This window comes from Pleurodeles waltl, chromosome 5 (genome assembly GCF_031143425.1).
Source record: "Pleurodeles waltl isolate 20211129_DDA chromosome 5, aPleWal1.hap1.20221129, whole genome shotgun sequence".
Classification (NCBI taxonomy): Eukaryota; Metazoa; Chordata; class Amphibia; order Caudata; family Salamandridae; genus Pleurodeles; species Pleurodeles waltl.
In genome coordinates this window covers 23613249-23631622 of record NC_090444.1, presented here as the reverse complement: position 1 = coordinate 23631622, position 18374 = coordinate 23613249, and the positions used below count along the sequence as shown (strand labels likewise).

At 49.0% G+C, this 18374-nt stretch overlaps 1 protein-coding gene across 3 annotated transcripts in view; it reads right to left on the bottom strand.

Moving 5' to 3' along the window:
• Positions 1 to 18374, bottom strand: part of LOC138295305 (NACHT, LRR and PYD domains-containing protein 12-like) — a 543642-nt gene that overhangs the window by 84504 nt on the left and 440764 nt on the right. For 2 of the 3 annotated variants that reach the window (XM_069233518.1, XM_069233520.1), the window contains one exon: positions 10474 to 10644. The exons of the other annotated variant lie outside the window; for it this stretch is intronic. In XM_069233518.1, coding sequence (XP_069089619.1) covers positions 10474 to 10644 — 171 coding nt within the window. The remainder of the gene's footprint in view (positions 1 to 10473; positions 10645 to 18374) is intronic. 3 annotated transcript variants of the gene reach the window in all.

Sequence of the window (18374 nt, the reverse complement as noted above, 5' to 3'; positions counted from 1 at the left end):
GGCCTGCCAGAGAGGAGCTGAGTGTGGCACAGCAAACCTGTCCCACATTAGAGGGTCTCAGACAGCAAGCTGTCAAACAGGCCAATGGGGATGTCAGTGACTCTCACAGAGTTTACTGGGAGGACAACCTCTTGTACACTGAGCATAGGGATCCTAAACCTGGAGCTGCCAGGAGATTAGTGATTCCTCAGGAGTACAGAAAGTTCCTCCTAACACTGGCACATGACATTCCCTTAGCTGGGCATCTAGGACAAATGAAAACTTGGGACAGGCTTGTTCCCCTGTTTCATTGGCCTAGGATGTCTGAGGACACAAAAGAATTTTGCAAGTCCTGTGAAACCTGTCAAGCCAGTGGCAAGACAGGTGGCATCCCAAAGGCACCCCTTATCCCACTGCCTGTGGTTGGGGTTCCCTTTGAAAGGGTAGGGGTTGACATAGTTGGCCCCCTTGACCCTCCTACTGCTTCAGGCAATAGGTTTATCTTGGTGGTAGTGGACCATGCCACAAGATATCCTGAAGCAATTCCTTTAAGGACCACTACAGCTCCTGCAGTGGCAAAGGCCATCCTGGGAATATTTTCCAGGGTGGGCTTCCCAAAGGAAGTAGTATCAGACAGAGGAAGCAATTTCATGTCTGCATACTTAAAGGCCATGTGGAAGGAGTGTGGTGTAACTTACAAGTTCACAACACCCTATCATCCACAAACAAATGGACTGGTGGAGAGATTTAATAAAACTCTCAAAGGCATGATTATGGGTCTCCCTGAAAAACTCCGCAGGAGATGGGATATCCTTCTACCATGCCTCCTTTTTGCCTACAGGGAGGTACCCCAGAAAGGAGTGGGCTTCAGCCCCTTTGAACTTCTTTTTGGACACCCTGTTAGGGGTCCACTCACACTTGTAAAGGAGGGTTGGGAACAACCTTTAAAAGCTCCTAAGCAGGATATTGTGGATTATGTACTTGGCCTCAGATCAAGGATGGCTGAGTACATGAAAAAGGCCAGTAAAAACCTTCAGGCCAGCCAAGAGCTCCAGAAGCAATGGCATGATCAGAAGGCTGTTTTGGTTCAGTACCAACCAGGGCAGAAAGTGTGGGTCTTGGAGCCTGTGGCCCCAAGAGCACTCCAAGATAAATGGAGTGGTCCCCACACAATTGTTGAAAAAAAGGGTGAAGTCACCTACTTGGTTGACTTAGGCACTACCAGGAGTCCCCTTAGGGTGCTCCATGTCAACCGCCTGAAACCCTACTATGACAGGGCTGATCTCACCCTGCTCATGGCAACAGATGAGGGACAGGAAGAAGACAGTGATCCTCTACCTGATCTCTTCTCTTCCACAGAACAAGATGCTCTTGTGGAAGGTGTAGTTTTGGCTGATTGTCTTACTGCTGAGCAGAAAGATAATTGCATAAATCTCCTAGGACAATTTTCAGAACTCTTCTCTACTGTGCCAGGCACCACTTCTTGGTGTGAGCACACTATAGATACTGGAGACAGTTTACCTGTCAAAAGTAAGATCTATAGGCAGCCTGACCATGTCAGGGACTGCATAAAGCAAGAAGTTCAGAAAATGTTGGAACTAGGAGTGGTTGAGCACTCTGACAGTCCATGGGCTTCTCCTGTGGTACTGGTACCAAAACCCAATTCTAAAGATGGAAAGAAAGAAATGCGGTTTTGTGTAGACTATAGAGGTCTCAACTTGGTAACCAAAACTGATGCTCACCCTATACCCAGGGCAGATGAGCTCATAGATACACTGGCATCTGCCAAGTATCTAAGCACTTTTGATTTGACTGCAGGGTATTGGCAGATCAAATTGTCAGAAGATGCTAAACCTAAGACTGCATTTTCTACCATTGGAGGACATTACCAGTTTACTGTAATGCCTTTTGGTTTGAAAAATGCACCTGCCACTTTTCAGAGGTTGGTGAACCAGTCCTGCAAGGGCTGGAAGCTTTCAGTGCAGCATATTTGGACGATATAGCTGTCTTTAGCTCCAGCTGGGATGATCACCTGGTCCACCTATGGAAAGTTTTGGAGGCCCTGCAAAAGGCAGGCCTCACTATCAAGGCTTCAAAGTGCCAGATAGGGCAGGGTAAGGTGGTTTATCTGGGACACCTTGTTGGTGGGGAACAGATTGCACCACTTCAGGGGAAAATCCAAACTATTATTGATTGGGTTCCCCCTACCACTCAGACTCAGGTGAGAGCCTTCCTAGGCCTCACTGGGTATTACAGGAGGTTCATTAAGAACTATGGCTCCATTGCAGCCCCTCTTAATGACCTCACATCCAAGAAAATGCCTAAAAAGGTATTATGGACAGCAAGCTGTCAGAAAGCTTTTGAGGAGCTGAAGCAGGCCATGTGCTCTGCACCTGTCCTGAAAAGCCCTTGTTACTCTAAAAAATTCTATGTCCAGACTGATGCATCTGAATTAGGAGTAGGGGCAGTCCTATCACAACTTAATTCTGAGGGCCAGGATCAACCTGTTGCTTTTATTAGTAGGAGGTTGACCCCTAGAGAAAAGCGTTGGTCTGCCATTGAGAGGGAGGCCTTTGCTGTGGTCTGGGCTCTGAAGAAGTTGAGGCCATACCTGTTTGGCACTCACTTCATTGTTCAGACAGACCACAAACCTCTACTTTGGCTAAAACAAATGAAAGGTGAAAATCCTAAATTGTTGAGGTGGTCCATATCCCTACAGGGAATGGACTATACAGTGGAACATAGACCTGGGAGTAGCCACTCCAATGCAGATGGACTCTCCAGATATTTCCACTTAGACAATGAAGACTCATCAGGTCATGGCTAGTCTTATTGTCCTTCATTTGGGCGGGGGTTGTGTAGGAAAGTACCATCTTGCCTGGCATGTTACCCCCATTTTTCACTGTATATATGTTGTTTTAGTTGTATGTGTCACTGGGACCCTGGTAACCCAGGGCCCCAGTGCTCATAAGTGTGCCTGAATGTGTTACCTGTGTAGTGACTAACTGTCTCACTGAGGCTCTGCTAATCAGAACCTCAGTGGTTATGCTCTCTCATTTCTTTCCAAATTGTCACTAACAGGCTAGTGACCATTTTTACCAATTTACATTGGCTTACTGGAACACCCTTATAATTCCCTAGTATATGGTACTGAGGTACCCAGGGTATTGGGGTTCCAGGAGATCCCTATGGGCTGCAGCATTTCTTTTGCCACCCATAGGGAGCTCTGACAATTCTTACACAGGCCTGCCACTGCAGCCTGAGTGAAATAACGTCCACGTTATTTCACAGCCATTTTACACTGCACTTAAGTAACTTATAAGTCACCTATATGTCTAACCTTTACCTGGTAAAGGTTAGGTGCAAAGTTACTTAGTGTGAGGGCACCCTGGCACTAGCCAAGGTGCCCCCACATTGTTCAGAGCCAATTCCCTGAACTTTGTGAGTGCGGGGACACCATTACACGCGTGCACTACATATAGGTCACTACCTATATGTAGCTTCACCATGGTAACTCCGAATATGGCCATGTAACATGTCTATGATCATGGAATTGCCCCCTCTATACCATCCTGGCAGAGTTGGCACAATCCCATGATCCCAGTGGTCTGTAGCACAGACCTTGGTACTGCCAAACTACCCTTCCTGGGGTTTCACTGCAGCTGCTGCTGCTGCCAACCCCTCAGACCGGCAGCTGCCCTCCTGGGGTCCAGCCAGGCCTGGCCCAGGATGGCAGAACAAAGAACTTCCTCTGAGAGAGGGTGTGACACCCTCTCCCTTTGGAAAATGGTGTGAAGGCAGGGGAGGAGTAGCCTCCCCCAGCCTCTGGAAATGCTTTGTTGGGCACAGATGTGCCCAATTCTGCATAAGCCAGTCTACACCGGTTCAGGGACCCCTTAGCCCCTGCTCTGGCGCGAAACTGGACAAAGGAAAGGGGAGTGACCACTCCCCTGACCTGCACCTCCCCTGGGAGGTGTCCAGAGCTCCTCCAGTGTGGTCCAGACCTCTGCCATCTTGGAAACAGAGGTGCTGCTGGCACACTGGACTGCTCTGAGTGGCCAGTGCCACCAGGTGACGTCAGAGACTCCTGCTGATAGGCTCCTTCAGGTGTTAGTAGCCTTTCCTCTCTCCTAGATAGCCAAACCCTCTTTTCTGGCTATTTAGGGTCTCTGTCTCTGGGGAAACTTTAGATAACGAATGCATGAGCTCAGCCGAGTTCCTCTGCATCTCTCTCTTCACCTTCTGATAAGGAAACGACCGCTGACCGCGCTGGAAGCCTGCAAACCTGCAACATAGTAGCAAAGACGACTACTGCAACTCTGTAACGCTGATCCTGCCGCCTTCTCGACTGTTTTCCTTCTTGTGCATGCTGTGGGGGTAGCCTGCCTCCTCTCTGCACCAGAAGCTCCGAAGAAATCTCCCGTGGGTCGACGGAATCTTCCCCCTGCAACCGCAGGCACCAAAAAGCTGCATTACCAGTCCCTTGGGTCTCCTCTCAGCACGACGAGCGAGGTCCCTCGAATCCAGCGACGCTGTCCAAGTGACCCCCACAGTCCAGTGACTCTTCAGCCCAAGTTTGGTGGAGGTAAGTCCTTGCCTCACCTCGCTGGGCTGCATTGCTGGGAACCGCGACTTTGCAGCTACTCCGGCCCCTGTGCACTTCCGGCGGAAATCCTTTGTGCACAGCCAAGCCTGGGTCCACGGCACTCTAACCTGCATTGCACGACTTTCTAAGTTGGTCTCCGGCGACGTGGGACTCCTTTGTGCAACTTCGGCGAGCACCGTTTCACGCATCCTCGTAGTGCCTGTTTCTGGCACTTCTCCGGGTGCTACTTGCTTTATTGAGGGCTCTTTGTCTTGCTCGACGTCACTTCTCTCTTCAGGTCCAATTTGCGACCTCCTGGTCCCTCCTGGGCCCCAGCAGCGTCCAAAAACGCCAAACGCATGATTTGCGTGTAGCAAGGCTTGTTGGCGTCCTTCCGGCGGGAAAACACTTCTGCACGACTCTCCAAGGCGAGAGGGATCCGTCCACCAAAGGGGAAGTCTCTAGCCCTTTTCGTTCCTGCAGAAACCTCAGCTTCTTCTGTCCAGTCGAAGCTTCTTTGCACCCGCAGCTGGCATTTCCTGGGCATCTGCCCATCTCCGACTTGCTTGTGACTTTTGGACTTGGTCCCCTTGTTCCACAGGTACCCTAGATTGGAAATCCACAGTTGTTCCATTGCTGGTTTGTGTCTTTCCTGCATTATTCCTCTAACACAACTCTTTTGTCCTTAGGGGAACTTTAGTGCACTTTGCACTCACTTTTCAGGGTCTTGGGGAGGGTTATTTTTCTAACTCTCACTATTTTCTAATAGTCCCAGCGACCCTCTACAAGGTCACATAGGTTTGGGGTCCATTCGTGGTTCGCATTCCACTTTTGGAGTATATGGTTTGTGTTGCCCCTATCCCTATGTTTCCCCATTGCATCCTATTGTAACTATACATTGTTTGCACTGTTTTCTAAGACTATACTGCATATTTTTGCTATTGTGTATATATATCTTGTGTATATTTCCTATCCTCTTACTGAGGGTACACTCTAAGATACTTTGGCATATTGTCATAAAAATAAAGTACCTTTATTTTTGGTATAACTGTGTATTGTGTTTTCTTATGATATTGTGCATATGACACTAAGTGGTACTGTAGTAGCTTCACACGTCTCCTAGTTCAGCCTAAGCTGCTCTGCTAAGCTACCATTATCTATCAGCCTAAGCTGCTAGACACCCTATACACTAATAAAGGATAACTGGGCCTGGTGCAAGGTGCAAGTACCCCTTGGTACTCACTACAAGCCAGTCCAGCCTCCTACAGTTTTCTTATGATATTGTGCATATGACACTAAGTGGAACTGTAGTAGCTTCACACGTCTCCTAGTTCAGCCTAAGCTGCTCTGCTAAGCTACCATTATCTATCAGCCTAAGCTGCTAGACACCCTATACACTAATAAGGGATAACTGGGCCTGGTGCAAGGTGCAAGTACCTCTTGGTACTCACTACAAGCCAGTCCAGCCTCCTACACCCAGTGCTCATAAGTGTGCCTGAATGTGTTACCTGTGTAGTGACTAACTGTCTCACTGAGGCTCTGCTAATCAGAACCTCAGTGGTTATGCTCTCTCATTTCTTTCCAAATTGTCACTAACAGGCTAGTGACCATTTTTACCAATTTACATTGGCTTACTGGAACACCCTTATAATTCCCTAGTATATGGTACTAAGGTACCCAGGGTATTGGGGTTCCAGGAGATCCCTATGGGCTGCAGCATTTCTTTTGCCACCCATAGGGAGCTCTGACAATTCTTACACAGGCCTGCCACTGCAGCCTGAGTGAAATAACGTCCACGTTATTTCACAGCCATTTTACACTGCACTTAAGTAACTTATAAGTCACCTATATGTCTAACCTTTACCTGGTAAAGGTTAGGTGCAAAGTTACTTAGTTTTGAGGGCACCCTGGCACTAGCCAAGGGCCCCCACATTGTTCAGGGCCAATTCCCCTGACTTTGTGAGTGCGGGAACACCATTACACGCGTGCACTACATATAGGTCACTACCTATATGTAGCTTCACAATGGTAACTCCGAATATGGCCATGTAACATGTCTATGATAATGGAATTGCCCCCTCTATGCCATCCTGGCATAGTTGGCACAATCCCATGATCCCAGTGGTCTGTAGCACAGACCCTGGTACTGCCAACCTGCCTTTCCTGGGGTTTCACTGCAGCTGCTGCTGCTGCCAACCCCTCAGACAGGTTTCTGCCCCCCTGGGGTCAAGCCAGGCTTGTCCCAGGATGGCAGAACAAAGGACTTCCTCTGAGAGAGGGTGTTACACCCTCTCCCTTTGGAAAATGGTGTGAAGGCAGGGGAGGAGTAGCTTCCCACAGCCTCTGGAAATGCTTTCTTGGGCACAGATGTGCCCAATTCTGCATAAGCCAGTCTACACCGGTTCAGGGGACCCCTTAGCCCTGCTCTGGCGCGAAACTGGACAAAGGAAAGGGGAGTGACCACTCCCCTGACCTGCACCTCCCTTGGGAGGTGTCCAGAGTTCCTCCAGTGTGCTCCAGACCTCTGCCATCTTGGAAACAGAGGTGCTGCTGGCACACTGGACTGCTCTGAGTGGCCAGTGCCACCAGGTGACGTCAGAGACTCAATCTGATAGGCTCCTTCAGGTGTTGCTAGCCTATCCTCTCTCCTAGGTAGCCAAACCCTCTTTTCTGGCTATTTAGGGTCTCTGTCTCTGGGGAAACTTTAGATAACGAATGCAAGAGTCAATCCGAGTTCCTCTGCATCTCTCTCTTCACCTTCTGCCAAGGAATCGACTGCTGACCGCGCTGGAAGCCTGCAAACCTGCAACATAGTAGCAAAGACGACTACTGCAACTCTGTAACGCTGATCCTGCCGCCTTCTCGACTGTTTTCCTGCTTGTGCATGCTGTGGGGGTAGTCTGCCTCCTCTCTGCACCAGAAGCTCCGAAGAAATCTCCCGTGGGTCGACGGAATCTTCCCCCTGCAACCGCAGGCACCAAAAAGCTGCATTACAGGTCCCTTGGGTCTCCTCTCAGCACAACGAGCGAGGTCCCTCGAATCCAGCAACTCTGTCCAAATGACCCCCACAGTCCAGTGACTCTTCAGTCCAAGTTTGGTGGAGGTAAGTCCTTGCCTCACCTCGCTGGGCTGCATTGCTGGGAACCGTGACTTTTGCAGCTACTCCGGCCCCTGTGCACTTCCGGCGGAAATCCTTTGTGCACAGCCAAGCCTGGTTCCACGGCACTCTAACCTGCATTGCACGACTTTCTAAGTTGGTCTCCGGCGACGTGGGACGCCTTTGTGCGACTTCGGGTGAGCACCGTTTCACGCATCCTCGTAGTGCCTGTTTCTGGCACTTCTCCGGGTGCTACCTGCTGCTGAGAGGGCTCCTTGTCTTGCTCTACGTCCCCTCTCTCTCCTGGTCCAATTTGCGACCTCCTGGTCCCTCCTGGGCCACAGCAGCGTCCAAAAACGCTAACCGCACGATTTGCAGCTAGCAAGGCTTGTTGGCGTTTTTTCGGCGGGAAAGCACTTCTGCACAACTCTACAAGTCGAGAGGGATCCGTCCTCCAAAGGGGAAGTCTCTAGCCCTTTGCGTTCCTGCAGAAACCGCAGCTTCTTCTGTCCAGTGGAAGCTTCTTTGCACCCGCAGCTGGCATTTCCTGGGCATCTGCCCATCTCCGACTTGCTTGTGACTTTTGGACTTGGTCCCCTTGTTCCACAGGTACCCCAGATTGGAAATCCAGCGTTGTTGCATTGTTGGTTTGTGTCTTTCCTGCATTATTCCTCTAACACGACTTCTTTGTCTTTAGGGGAACTTTGGTGCACTTTGCACTCACTTTTCAGGGTCTTGGGGAGGGTTATTTTTCTAACTCTCACTATTTTCTGATAGTCCCAGCGACCCTCTACAAGGTCACATAGGTTTGGGGTCCATTCGTGGTTCGCATTCCACTTTTGGAGTATATGGTTTGTGTTGCCCCTATCCCTATGTCTCCCCATTGCATCCTATTGTAACTATACATTGTTTGCACTGTTTTCTAAGACTATACTGCATATTTTTGCTATTGTGTATATGTATCTTGTGTATATTTCCTATCCTCTCACTGAGGGTACACTCTAAGATACTTTGGCATATTGTCATAAAAATAAAGTACCTTTATTTTTAGTATAACTGTGTATTGTGTTTTCTTATGATATTGTGCATATGACACTAAGTGGTACTGTAGTAGCTTCACCCGTCTCCTAGTTCAGCCTAAGCTGCTCTGCTAAGCTACCATTATCTATCAGCCTAAGCTGCTAGACACCCTATACACTAATAAGGGATAACTGGGCCTGGTGCACGGTGCAAGTACCCCTTGGTACTCACTACAAGCCAGTCCAGCCTCCTACACCCATGCCTTGGCCAAGTTTCTATATGTGCTTCAGAATACCCTGTGCGTCTTCCCGACAGAACTCTTCAAGAGGTTAGAAGCGGAGGTAGGCCACTGCTGGGGATAGAGGGCCTGGCCATATCCAAGTATACTGATGAGGGGGGTTTACCAGGGTATACCAGGGTGGGGGCTCTCCGGATCTCAGGAAACATTACTATCCCAGTTAGTTGGCTACAATGAGTGACTGGGTATTTGCAGTTCAAGCGGAACCAATGGCGAGGATCGCAAAGAAGGCTCTTGGAGACAGAGGGTGTTGTGCAGCACAAACTTCACAAGGGCCTGTCACTCACATACAGACACTGCTATCAGTTTGCAATGAAGTGACCGCATATTTAGGATGGCAGGAGATATTAACAGTGGAATCTTTGTTGCAGGATAGAGATACATTAGCAGAAGGCGGTAGCTTGAAAAGATCCAAAAAGTGGGATTTGACTGGAGTTACTAAGCCGCGAGTCCTATGGGCAAATGGTGAGATTGTCCAACTGGAGGGTGTCCAGTCTGAATAACCATTGGCGGAATCTGAAATATATGTACTTACAGGTACAGCATGTCATGGCATCACATCTAGAGAAAGGGATGGATATAGCAGCCCCAAGACCTCTGAAAGGTGGACACCGACTGATCTCCTCACTAGAGAGGCTGTATCTTAGTCTATAAAAAGGCAATACATACTTCCCCTGGTATCCTTGACAAGCTCAGAGCAGGGAGGGCTTGGGCTTGGGGGGGACTCTGAGGAGGATGAATGGTGGGGAGAACTTAGGGCCCAACAAGACAGAGTGATACGGTCTAGTTTTCAGCTCATACAGCTCTGTATCCTGCTTACATTGTATTATTCAGGAGTTGTCCTGCAAAAGATGTGAAGGAGATAGGTATAGCAGTGTGTGAGAGGTTGTGCCAGGTGGGATCTTTTTTTAATAATCTTTGGTCTTGGAAATGTATGGAGCAAGAAATGAGGACCAGGGTTGTGATGGTGGTCAACCTGTTTGGTTTGAATATACAGGAGAAGAAGGTGTCCCCAATACTTGAAACTATGGGTGGCCCTGGGCCTGGTTGTGGCAAAGCTACATTGTGGGGCATTATGGTGAGTAAGAGAGAGACGTCAATCCTACAAGCCTGGGAAAAAAACATAGACTGGTGACCTGGAGGTGGTGGGGGATTGGAGGATCATGGAAAGCCTATGGGGGAGTGAGAAACTGCCTCTAGGGATACAGTAGCCATGGAGGGAAACAGGAGTGAATGGGAGTAAAGGTGATGGGCTTCCAACGCTGATAGACACCACAAAGTACTCCCGGGGGTTCACTGCTCACTGCTACCTACCTGGGTCATTCTGATGTTGGTGTCATAATGTTCTTTGTTCTGTGTACAAATCTGAATTAAAATATTTAATTAAAAATAGATTGCTTTACTTCTATGTAAAACACAGTAATATGGTGGGAATTATCTAACTTTTTAGAATCGCATCAAACCTCGAAGCATCAGTGTGATGTGATGTCTTACTTAAGACCCTGCAGTCGGCTGTCTCCATCCTTCAGCTCTCTACAAAAGGCCTTCATCCCCTCGTCTCCAATGTTATTTCCAGAGAGGTCCAGTTCGGCCAGGGACAGGTTTGTCCTGAGAGCTCTGGCGAGATGAGCACAGCACAGGTGGGTGAAGTCACAGCGTATCAACCTGCAACAAGAGGGACACGCACGGCTACGTTATCAGCAGTCTCACAATGACAAGGTAAGGCCAATCGGCTGCCCTGTTGCTGCTAACAGGAAGAGCACTGGGGGCATATTTAAGACCCCTAGCTCTGAGCACTGCTCCATATTTACAAGGAGGTGTAACACCACTTTTTTGTGGCGTTACGCCTCCTTGTAAATATTAGCCCTCCTGACACAGATTTTTGTGTCAGAGGGGTGTGCAATGGTGTTGCGGTGGACGTTCCACTGAAACACCCATTGCTTTTAAGGCTGCCTCAGATTTACATGTTGTAAACCTGAGGCAGCGCATGGCAAAACGAGGAGGAATGCTTTATTCCTCCTTGTTTTTTGCTTTTTCTAGGTGTGCTGCATTCCGCAGCACACATAGAAGAAGCAAAATGCCATGGACAATAGTTTACGTGCAGGAAGGGACACTTTCCTGCACATAAACAATCATTCAAAATGGCTCTTTGGTACTTCCATGTGTGCTTCATTTTGCAGTAAACATAGAAGTGCCACATCGCCATTATAATTTGTTTATGTGCAGGAAGGGACCCTTCCTGCTGATAAACAATCTATCCCCTCAACGCAGACACCCTTGCACTACGGTTGGTGCTAGGCAGCTTAATTCAGCACCAGCGCAGGGGGAAACGCTGGGGTGCACCGTACTCCTCTAAATACGGCACACCTCCGTGTTTCTAAGGGCCAGGAAGGCGCTGCTATTTTTGGCACAGCACCGCGCTGCACCACTATAACATAAATCTGGGCCTATGCTTCTTATGTTGTGTGGTGAGACCAGTGGTAATCATGACACACCATAATCAACATAAAAGATTTCTATGAGCAGAAGATAGTATTATGTTGGCTTCTACAGGGGACATTGGCTGAAGGACACATATTGACTGTGGCCTTCTAAGGGGTTTAGCATAATATTTGTCAAACCAAAGCTTATGGTTGTATGGTTGTGTTGATTCACAGATGACAATTCCATCAATTTCAACTTAAACACACACACATTCACTGAAAAAAACAAAGGTTAAAGTGACGTTATAGCTAGGTGCTGAAATGAGGTAAAAACGAATATTTACTCATCCTCTAACCAAAATAGTAGAAATTATTTAGTATTTGTCAAGCAACCTTGAAAATAGCAGAGAAACTTCACTATTTACCCGGCCGCTGGCTAAATCATTAAGATTTTGCACTATTTGTCCCGACAGCCATGCAAATAGCAGAAAGACTTCACTATTTTCCAGGCCGCTGGCTAAATAGTAGAAATTCTGCACCGTTTGGCCAGCAATCATGCAAATAGCAGAAAATCTTCATTATTTATCTTACTGCTGGCTACATATTGGAGATCCTGCACTGGACATCTGGCAGCTGTGCAAATAGCAGGACAACTTAAATATTCACCCAGCTACTGGCTAAATAGTAGAGATTCTGTACTGTTTGGCCAACAGTCATGCAAATAGCAGGAAAAGTTCACTATTTCCAGGTCACTGTCTGAACAGTAGAAATTATGCACTATTTTGATTTTGCTTGCAGTTTTTGGAAAACGTCTCCCCCCTTCCCCCAGGCTGCCAGCATCTTGTCCTAAAGGGAGCCTTTCTGCTTTGCAATTTCGTTACTACCCCAACTCAGGGGTCATTAGCTCTTTAATGATTTGACAGAAATTGCAGACACGATCTATCAATAAATTCCTTTCTGAATCAGAAAAGGAAGGGAGGAAACCCCTATTGATGAACCCTCCTACGTGCAATTCAGAAGTGATTGCAGTACCTTGAGACCTTCACGGGTGAGTAGTATGCTTTACAAATACCTTGATTGATTGATTGAAAAGTCCTTTCACTAGTTTAAAGAAATTCCCAACTCATAAACAGGATTTTGTACCTAATGAGAAGTATGGAGGGCATGTCTAAAATGATACCCAAGTAGGAGCGTCCTCCAGGAGCTCAGCCGCCTGAGTCGAGTGGATCCGGTGCCGGCCGACCACCAGGTTACCGGCAGCAGCGGGCGCATCCTGCCCGACTACAGACAGAGAAAGGTGGGCGGCCAAGCAGCCTGACAAGAAGCGAAGTGGGCCGTGAATGGCTCCAGTGGTGTGTGGAGCACGATCTGCCCTTCCTACCTCTCCATACTTAGGTGGGTCTGAGACCGGATTCGGGGTTCGGTGAAGACCAGCAAGGACCGGCTCCAGAGGGGCCTGCCTGGAGGTGAGCAGAGACCTAGTGTGACCTGGAGTGAGAAGGTTAGCAATCACTTCCTCTCTAAAGCAAAGGACGTGGAGAGGGTGTCAGACCTGACTGCCTGCCTGATCGGCTAAGTACATCAGGAATAGTGCGGACAGCCTGGTGGTGAGCGGTGAGAGCGGATGATGCTCTGTATGACTGTCTGCTATCAATGGGGAGGCGGAAGGATGCAGGGGCAGTGGTGAGAGGTGATGGACCTGTGCATCACAATCTAAGCCTTTCCTTGGCGCAGGCAGTGATACCTCCCCTGCGGACTCCCCTTGCATGCAGACCTGGAGGACTGGACCCTCATCTCTGCCAGCCTCTACACCAGAGCCCCATCCACCACAGAAGAAGGGGCTGCCACACCTGACAAAGGCCCTGCATGCCCGGTGCATGAGTGATGGTGAACTGACTAGCAGATCCTCCCCCCCGCCAGGAAGCCCACACAAGGATTCCTTGACGTCTGAAGCACCTGAGGGGTGGTGGGGCCAGTCTGCCTCTGTGCTAGTTGGAGCTCTGGCACACACTGCGTTGCCCTAATCCCTATCTTCTCTGATGACCCGGGCAGCCCACCCCGTGCAGCAATGGCCCCCCAGAGTATTTCCAAGAAAGATAATGCCCTAAACACCGTTCACCAAACCCCGGCGAGAAAGGCAGGCTTGGATGTGACAGGAGGAATGTCAGGAGCGATGCCCCAGTAACACGGTACTTTCTGAAACAACTCAATTGAGTCTCAGTCTCACTACACCAGACATGTGTATCATTGTAGGGGGAATTTCAACATTGTGATCGAAGTCTGCAGAGAGACATGGCCACACTAGCGCACTGTCCCCAGCCCTTCAGCAATGGTTCACAGAGGTGGGCTGACACACCTGGTGGCAGGCGCATCCAGCGGCGCGGGATTACACACCTGGCGGCAGGCGCATCCAGAGGCGCAGGATTACAGGGGCTGACTGTAGGAAAGTACCATCTTGCCTGGCATGTTACCCCCATTTTTTCACTGTATATATGTTGTTTTAGTTGTATGTGTCACTGGGACCCTGGTAACCCAGGGCCCCAGTGCTCATAAGTATGCCTGAATGTGTTACCTGTGTAGTGACTAACTGTCTCACTGAGGCTCTGCTAATCAGAACCTCAGTGGTTATGCTCTCTCATTTCTTTCAAATTGTCACTAACAGGCTAGTGACCATTTTTACCAATTTACATTGGCTTACTGGAACACCCTTATAATTCCCTAGTATTAGGTACTGAGGTACCCAGGGTATTGGGGTTCCAGGAGATCCCTATGGGCTGCAGCATTTCTTTTGCCACCCATAGGGAGCTCTGACAATTCTTACACAGGCCTGCCACTGCAGCCTGAGTGAAATAACGTCCACGTTATTTCACAGCCATTTTACACTGCACTTAAGTAACTTATAAGTCACCTATATGTCTAACCTTTACCTGGTAAAGGTTAGGTGCAAAGTTACTTAGTGTGAGGGCACCCTGGCACTAGCCAAGGTGCCCCCACATTGTTCAGAGCCAATTCCCCGGACTTTGTGAGTGCGGGGACACCATTACACGCGTGCACTACATATAGGTCACTACCTATATGTAGCTTCACCATGGTAACTCCGAATATGGCCATGTAACATGTCTATGATCATGGAATTGCCCCCTCTATGCCATCCTGGCATTGTTGGCACAATTCGATGATCCCAGTGGTCTGTAGCACAGACCCTGGTACTGCCAACCTGCCCTTCCTGGGGTTTCACTGCAGCTGCTGCTGCTGCCAACCCCCCAGACAGGCATCTGCCCTCCTGGGGTCAAGCCAGGCTTGTCCCAGGATGGCAGAACAAAGAACTTCCTCTGAGAGAGGGTGTGACACCCTCTCCCTTTGGAAAATGGTGTGAAGGCAGGGGAGGAGTAGCCTCCCCCAGCCTCTGGAAATGCTTTGTTGGGCACAGAGGTGCCCAATTCTGCATAAGCCAGTCTACACCGGTTCAGGGGACCCCTTAGCCCTGCTCTGGCGCGAAACTGGACAAAGGAAAGGGGAGTGACCACTCCCCTGACCTGCACCTCCCCTGGGAAGTGTCCAGAGCTCCTCCAGTGTGCTCCAGACCTCTGCCATCTTGGAAACAGAGGTGCTGCTGGCACACTGGACTGCTCTGAGTGGCCAGTGCCACCAGGTGACGTCAGAGACTCCTTCTGATAGGCTCCTTCAGGTGTTAGTAGCCTATCCTCTCTCCTAGGTAGCCAAACCCTCTTTTCTGGCTATTTAGGGTCTCTGTCTCTGGGGAAACTTTAGATAACAAATGCAAGAGCTCATCCGAGTTCCTCTGCATCTCTCTCTTCACCTTCTGCCAAGGAATCGACTGCTGACCGCGCTGGAAGCCTGCAAACCTGCAACAAAGTAGCAAAGACGACTACTGCAACTCTGTAACGCTGATCCTGCCGCCTTCTCGACTGTTTTCCTGCTTGTGCATGCTGTGGGGGTAGTCTGCCTCCTCTCTGCACCAGAAGCTCCGAAGAAATCTCCCGTGGGTCGACGGAATCTTCCCCCTGCAACCGCAGGCACCAAAAAGCTGCATTACCGGTCCCTTGGGTCTCCTCTCAGCACGACGAGCGAGGTCCCTCGAATCCAGCGACTCTGTCCAAGTGACCCCCACAGTCCAGTGACTCTTCAGTCCAAGTTTGGTGGAGGTAAGTCCTTGCCTCACCTCGCTGGGCTGCATTGCTGGGAACCGCGACTTCTGCAGCTACTCCGGCCCCTGTGCACTTCCGGTGGAAATCCTTTGTGCACAGCCAAGCCTGGGTCCACGGCACTCTAACCTGCATCGCACGACTTTCTAAGTTGGTCTCCGGCGACGTGGGACTCCTTTGTGCGACTTCGGGTGAGCACCGTTTCACGCATCCTCGTAGTGCCTGTTTCTGGCACTTCTCCGGGTGCTACGTGCTGCTGAGAGGGCTCCTTGTCTTGCTCGACGTCCCCTATCTCTCCTGGTCCAATTTGCGACCTCCTGGTCCCTCCAGGGCCACAGCAGCGTCCAAAAACGCTAACCAAACGATTTGCAGCTAGCAAGGCTTGTTGGCGTTCTTTCGGCGGAAAAACACTTCTGCACGACTCTCCACGGCGAGAGGGATCCGTCCACCAAAGGGGAAGTCTCTAGCCCTTTTTGTTCCTGCAGAAACCTCAGCTTCTTCTGTCCAGTAGAAGCTTCTTTGCATCCACAGCTGGCATTTCCTGGGCATATGCCCATCTCCGACTTGCTTGTGACTTTTGGACTTGGTCCCCTTGTTCCACAGGTACCCTAGATTGGAAATCCACAGTTGTTGCATTGTTGGTTTGTGTCTTTCCTGCATTATTCCTCTAACACGACTTCTTTGTCCTTAGGGGAACTTTAGTGCACTTTGCACTCACTTTTCAGGGTCTTGGGGAGGGTTATTTTTCTAACTCTCACTATTTTCTAATAGTCCCAGCGACCCTCTACAAGGTCACATAGGTTTGGGGTCCATTCGTGGTTCGCATTCCACTTTTGGAGCATATGGTTTGTGTTGCCCCTATCCCTATGTTTCCCCATTGCATCCTATTGTAACTATACATTGTTTGCACTGTTTTCTAAGACTATACTGCATATTTTTGGTATTGTGTATATATATCTTGTGTATATTTCCTATCCTCTCACTGAGGGTACACTCTAAGATACTTTGGCATATTGTCATAAAAATAAAGTACCTTTATTTTTAGTATAACTGTGTATTGTGTTTTCTTATGATATAGTGCAAGTGACACTTGCGGTACTGTAGTAGCTTCACACGTCTCTTAGTTCAGCCTAAGCTGCTCTGCTAAGCTACCATTATCTATCAGCCTAAGCTGCTAGACACCCTATACACTAATAAGGGATAACTGGGCCTGGTGCAAGGTGCAAGTACCCCTTGGTACACACTACAAGCCAGTCCAGCCTCCTACAATTATTGATTGGGTTCCCCCTACCACTCAGACTCAGGTGAGAGCCTTCCTAGGCCTCACTGGGTATTACAGGAGGTTCATTAAGAACTATGGCTCCATTGCAGCCCCTCTTAATGACCTCACATCCAAGAAAATGCCTAAAAAGGTATTATGGACAGCAAACTGTCAGAAAGCCTTTGAGGAGCTGAAGCAGGCCATGTGCTCTGCACCTGTCCTGAAAAGCCCTTGTTACTCTAAAAAATTCTATGTCCAAACTGATGCATCTGAATTAGGAGTAGGGGCAGTCCTATCACAACTTAATTCTGAGGGCCAGGATCAACCTGTTGCTTTTATTAGTAGGAGGTTGACCCCTAGAGAAAAGCGTTGGTCTGCCATTGAGAGGGAGGCCTTTGCTGTGGTCTGGGCTCTGAAGAAGTTGAGGCCATACCTGTTTGGCACTCACTTCATTGTTCAGACAGACCACAAACCTCTACTTTGGCTAAAACAAATGAAAGGTGAAAATCCTAAATTGTTGAGGTGGTCCATATCCCTACAGGGAATGGACTATACAGTGGAACATAGACCTGGGAGTAGCCACTCCAATGCAGATGGACTCTCCAGATATTTCCACTTAGACAATGAAGACTCATCAGGTCATGGCTAGTCTTATTGTCCTTCGTTTGGGGGGGGGGTTGTGTAGGAAAGTACCATCTTGCCTGGCATGTTACCCCCATTTTTTCACTGTATATATGTTGTTTTAGTTGTATGTGTCACTGGGACCCTGGTAACCCAGGGCCCCAGTGCTCATAAGTATGCCTGAATGTGTTACCTGTGTAGTGACTAACTGTCTCACTGAGGCTCTGCTAATCAGAACCTCAGTGGTTATGCTCTCTCATTTCTTTCCAAATTGTCACTAACAGGCTAGTGACCATTTTTACCAATTTACATTGGCTTACTGGAACACCCTTATAATTCCCTAGTATATGGTACTGAGGTACCCAGGGTATTGGGGTTCCAGGAGATCCCTATGGGCTGCAGCATTTCTTTTGCCACCCATAGGGAGCTCTGACAATTCTTACACAGGCCTGCCACTGCAGCCTGAGTGAAATAACGTCCACGTTATTTCACAGCCATTTTACACTGCACTTAAGTAACTTATAAGTCACCTATATGTCTAATCTTTACCTGGTAAAGGTTAGGTGCAAAGTTACTTAGTGTGAGGGCACCCTGGCACTAGCCAAGGTGCCCCCACATTGTTCAGAGCCAATTCCCTGAACTTTGTGAGTGCGGGGACACCATTACACGCGTGCACTACATATAGGTCACTACCTATATGTAGCTTCACAATGGTAACTCCGAATATGGCCATGTAACATGTCTAAGATCATGGAATTGCCCCCTCTATGCCATCCAGGCATTGTTGGCACAATTCGATGATCCCAGTGGTCTGTAGCACAGACCCTGGTACTGCCAACCTGCCCTTCCTGGGGTTTCACTGCAGCTGCTGCTGCTGCCAACCCCTCAGACAGGCATCTGCCCTCCTGGGGTCAAGCCAGGCTT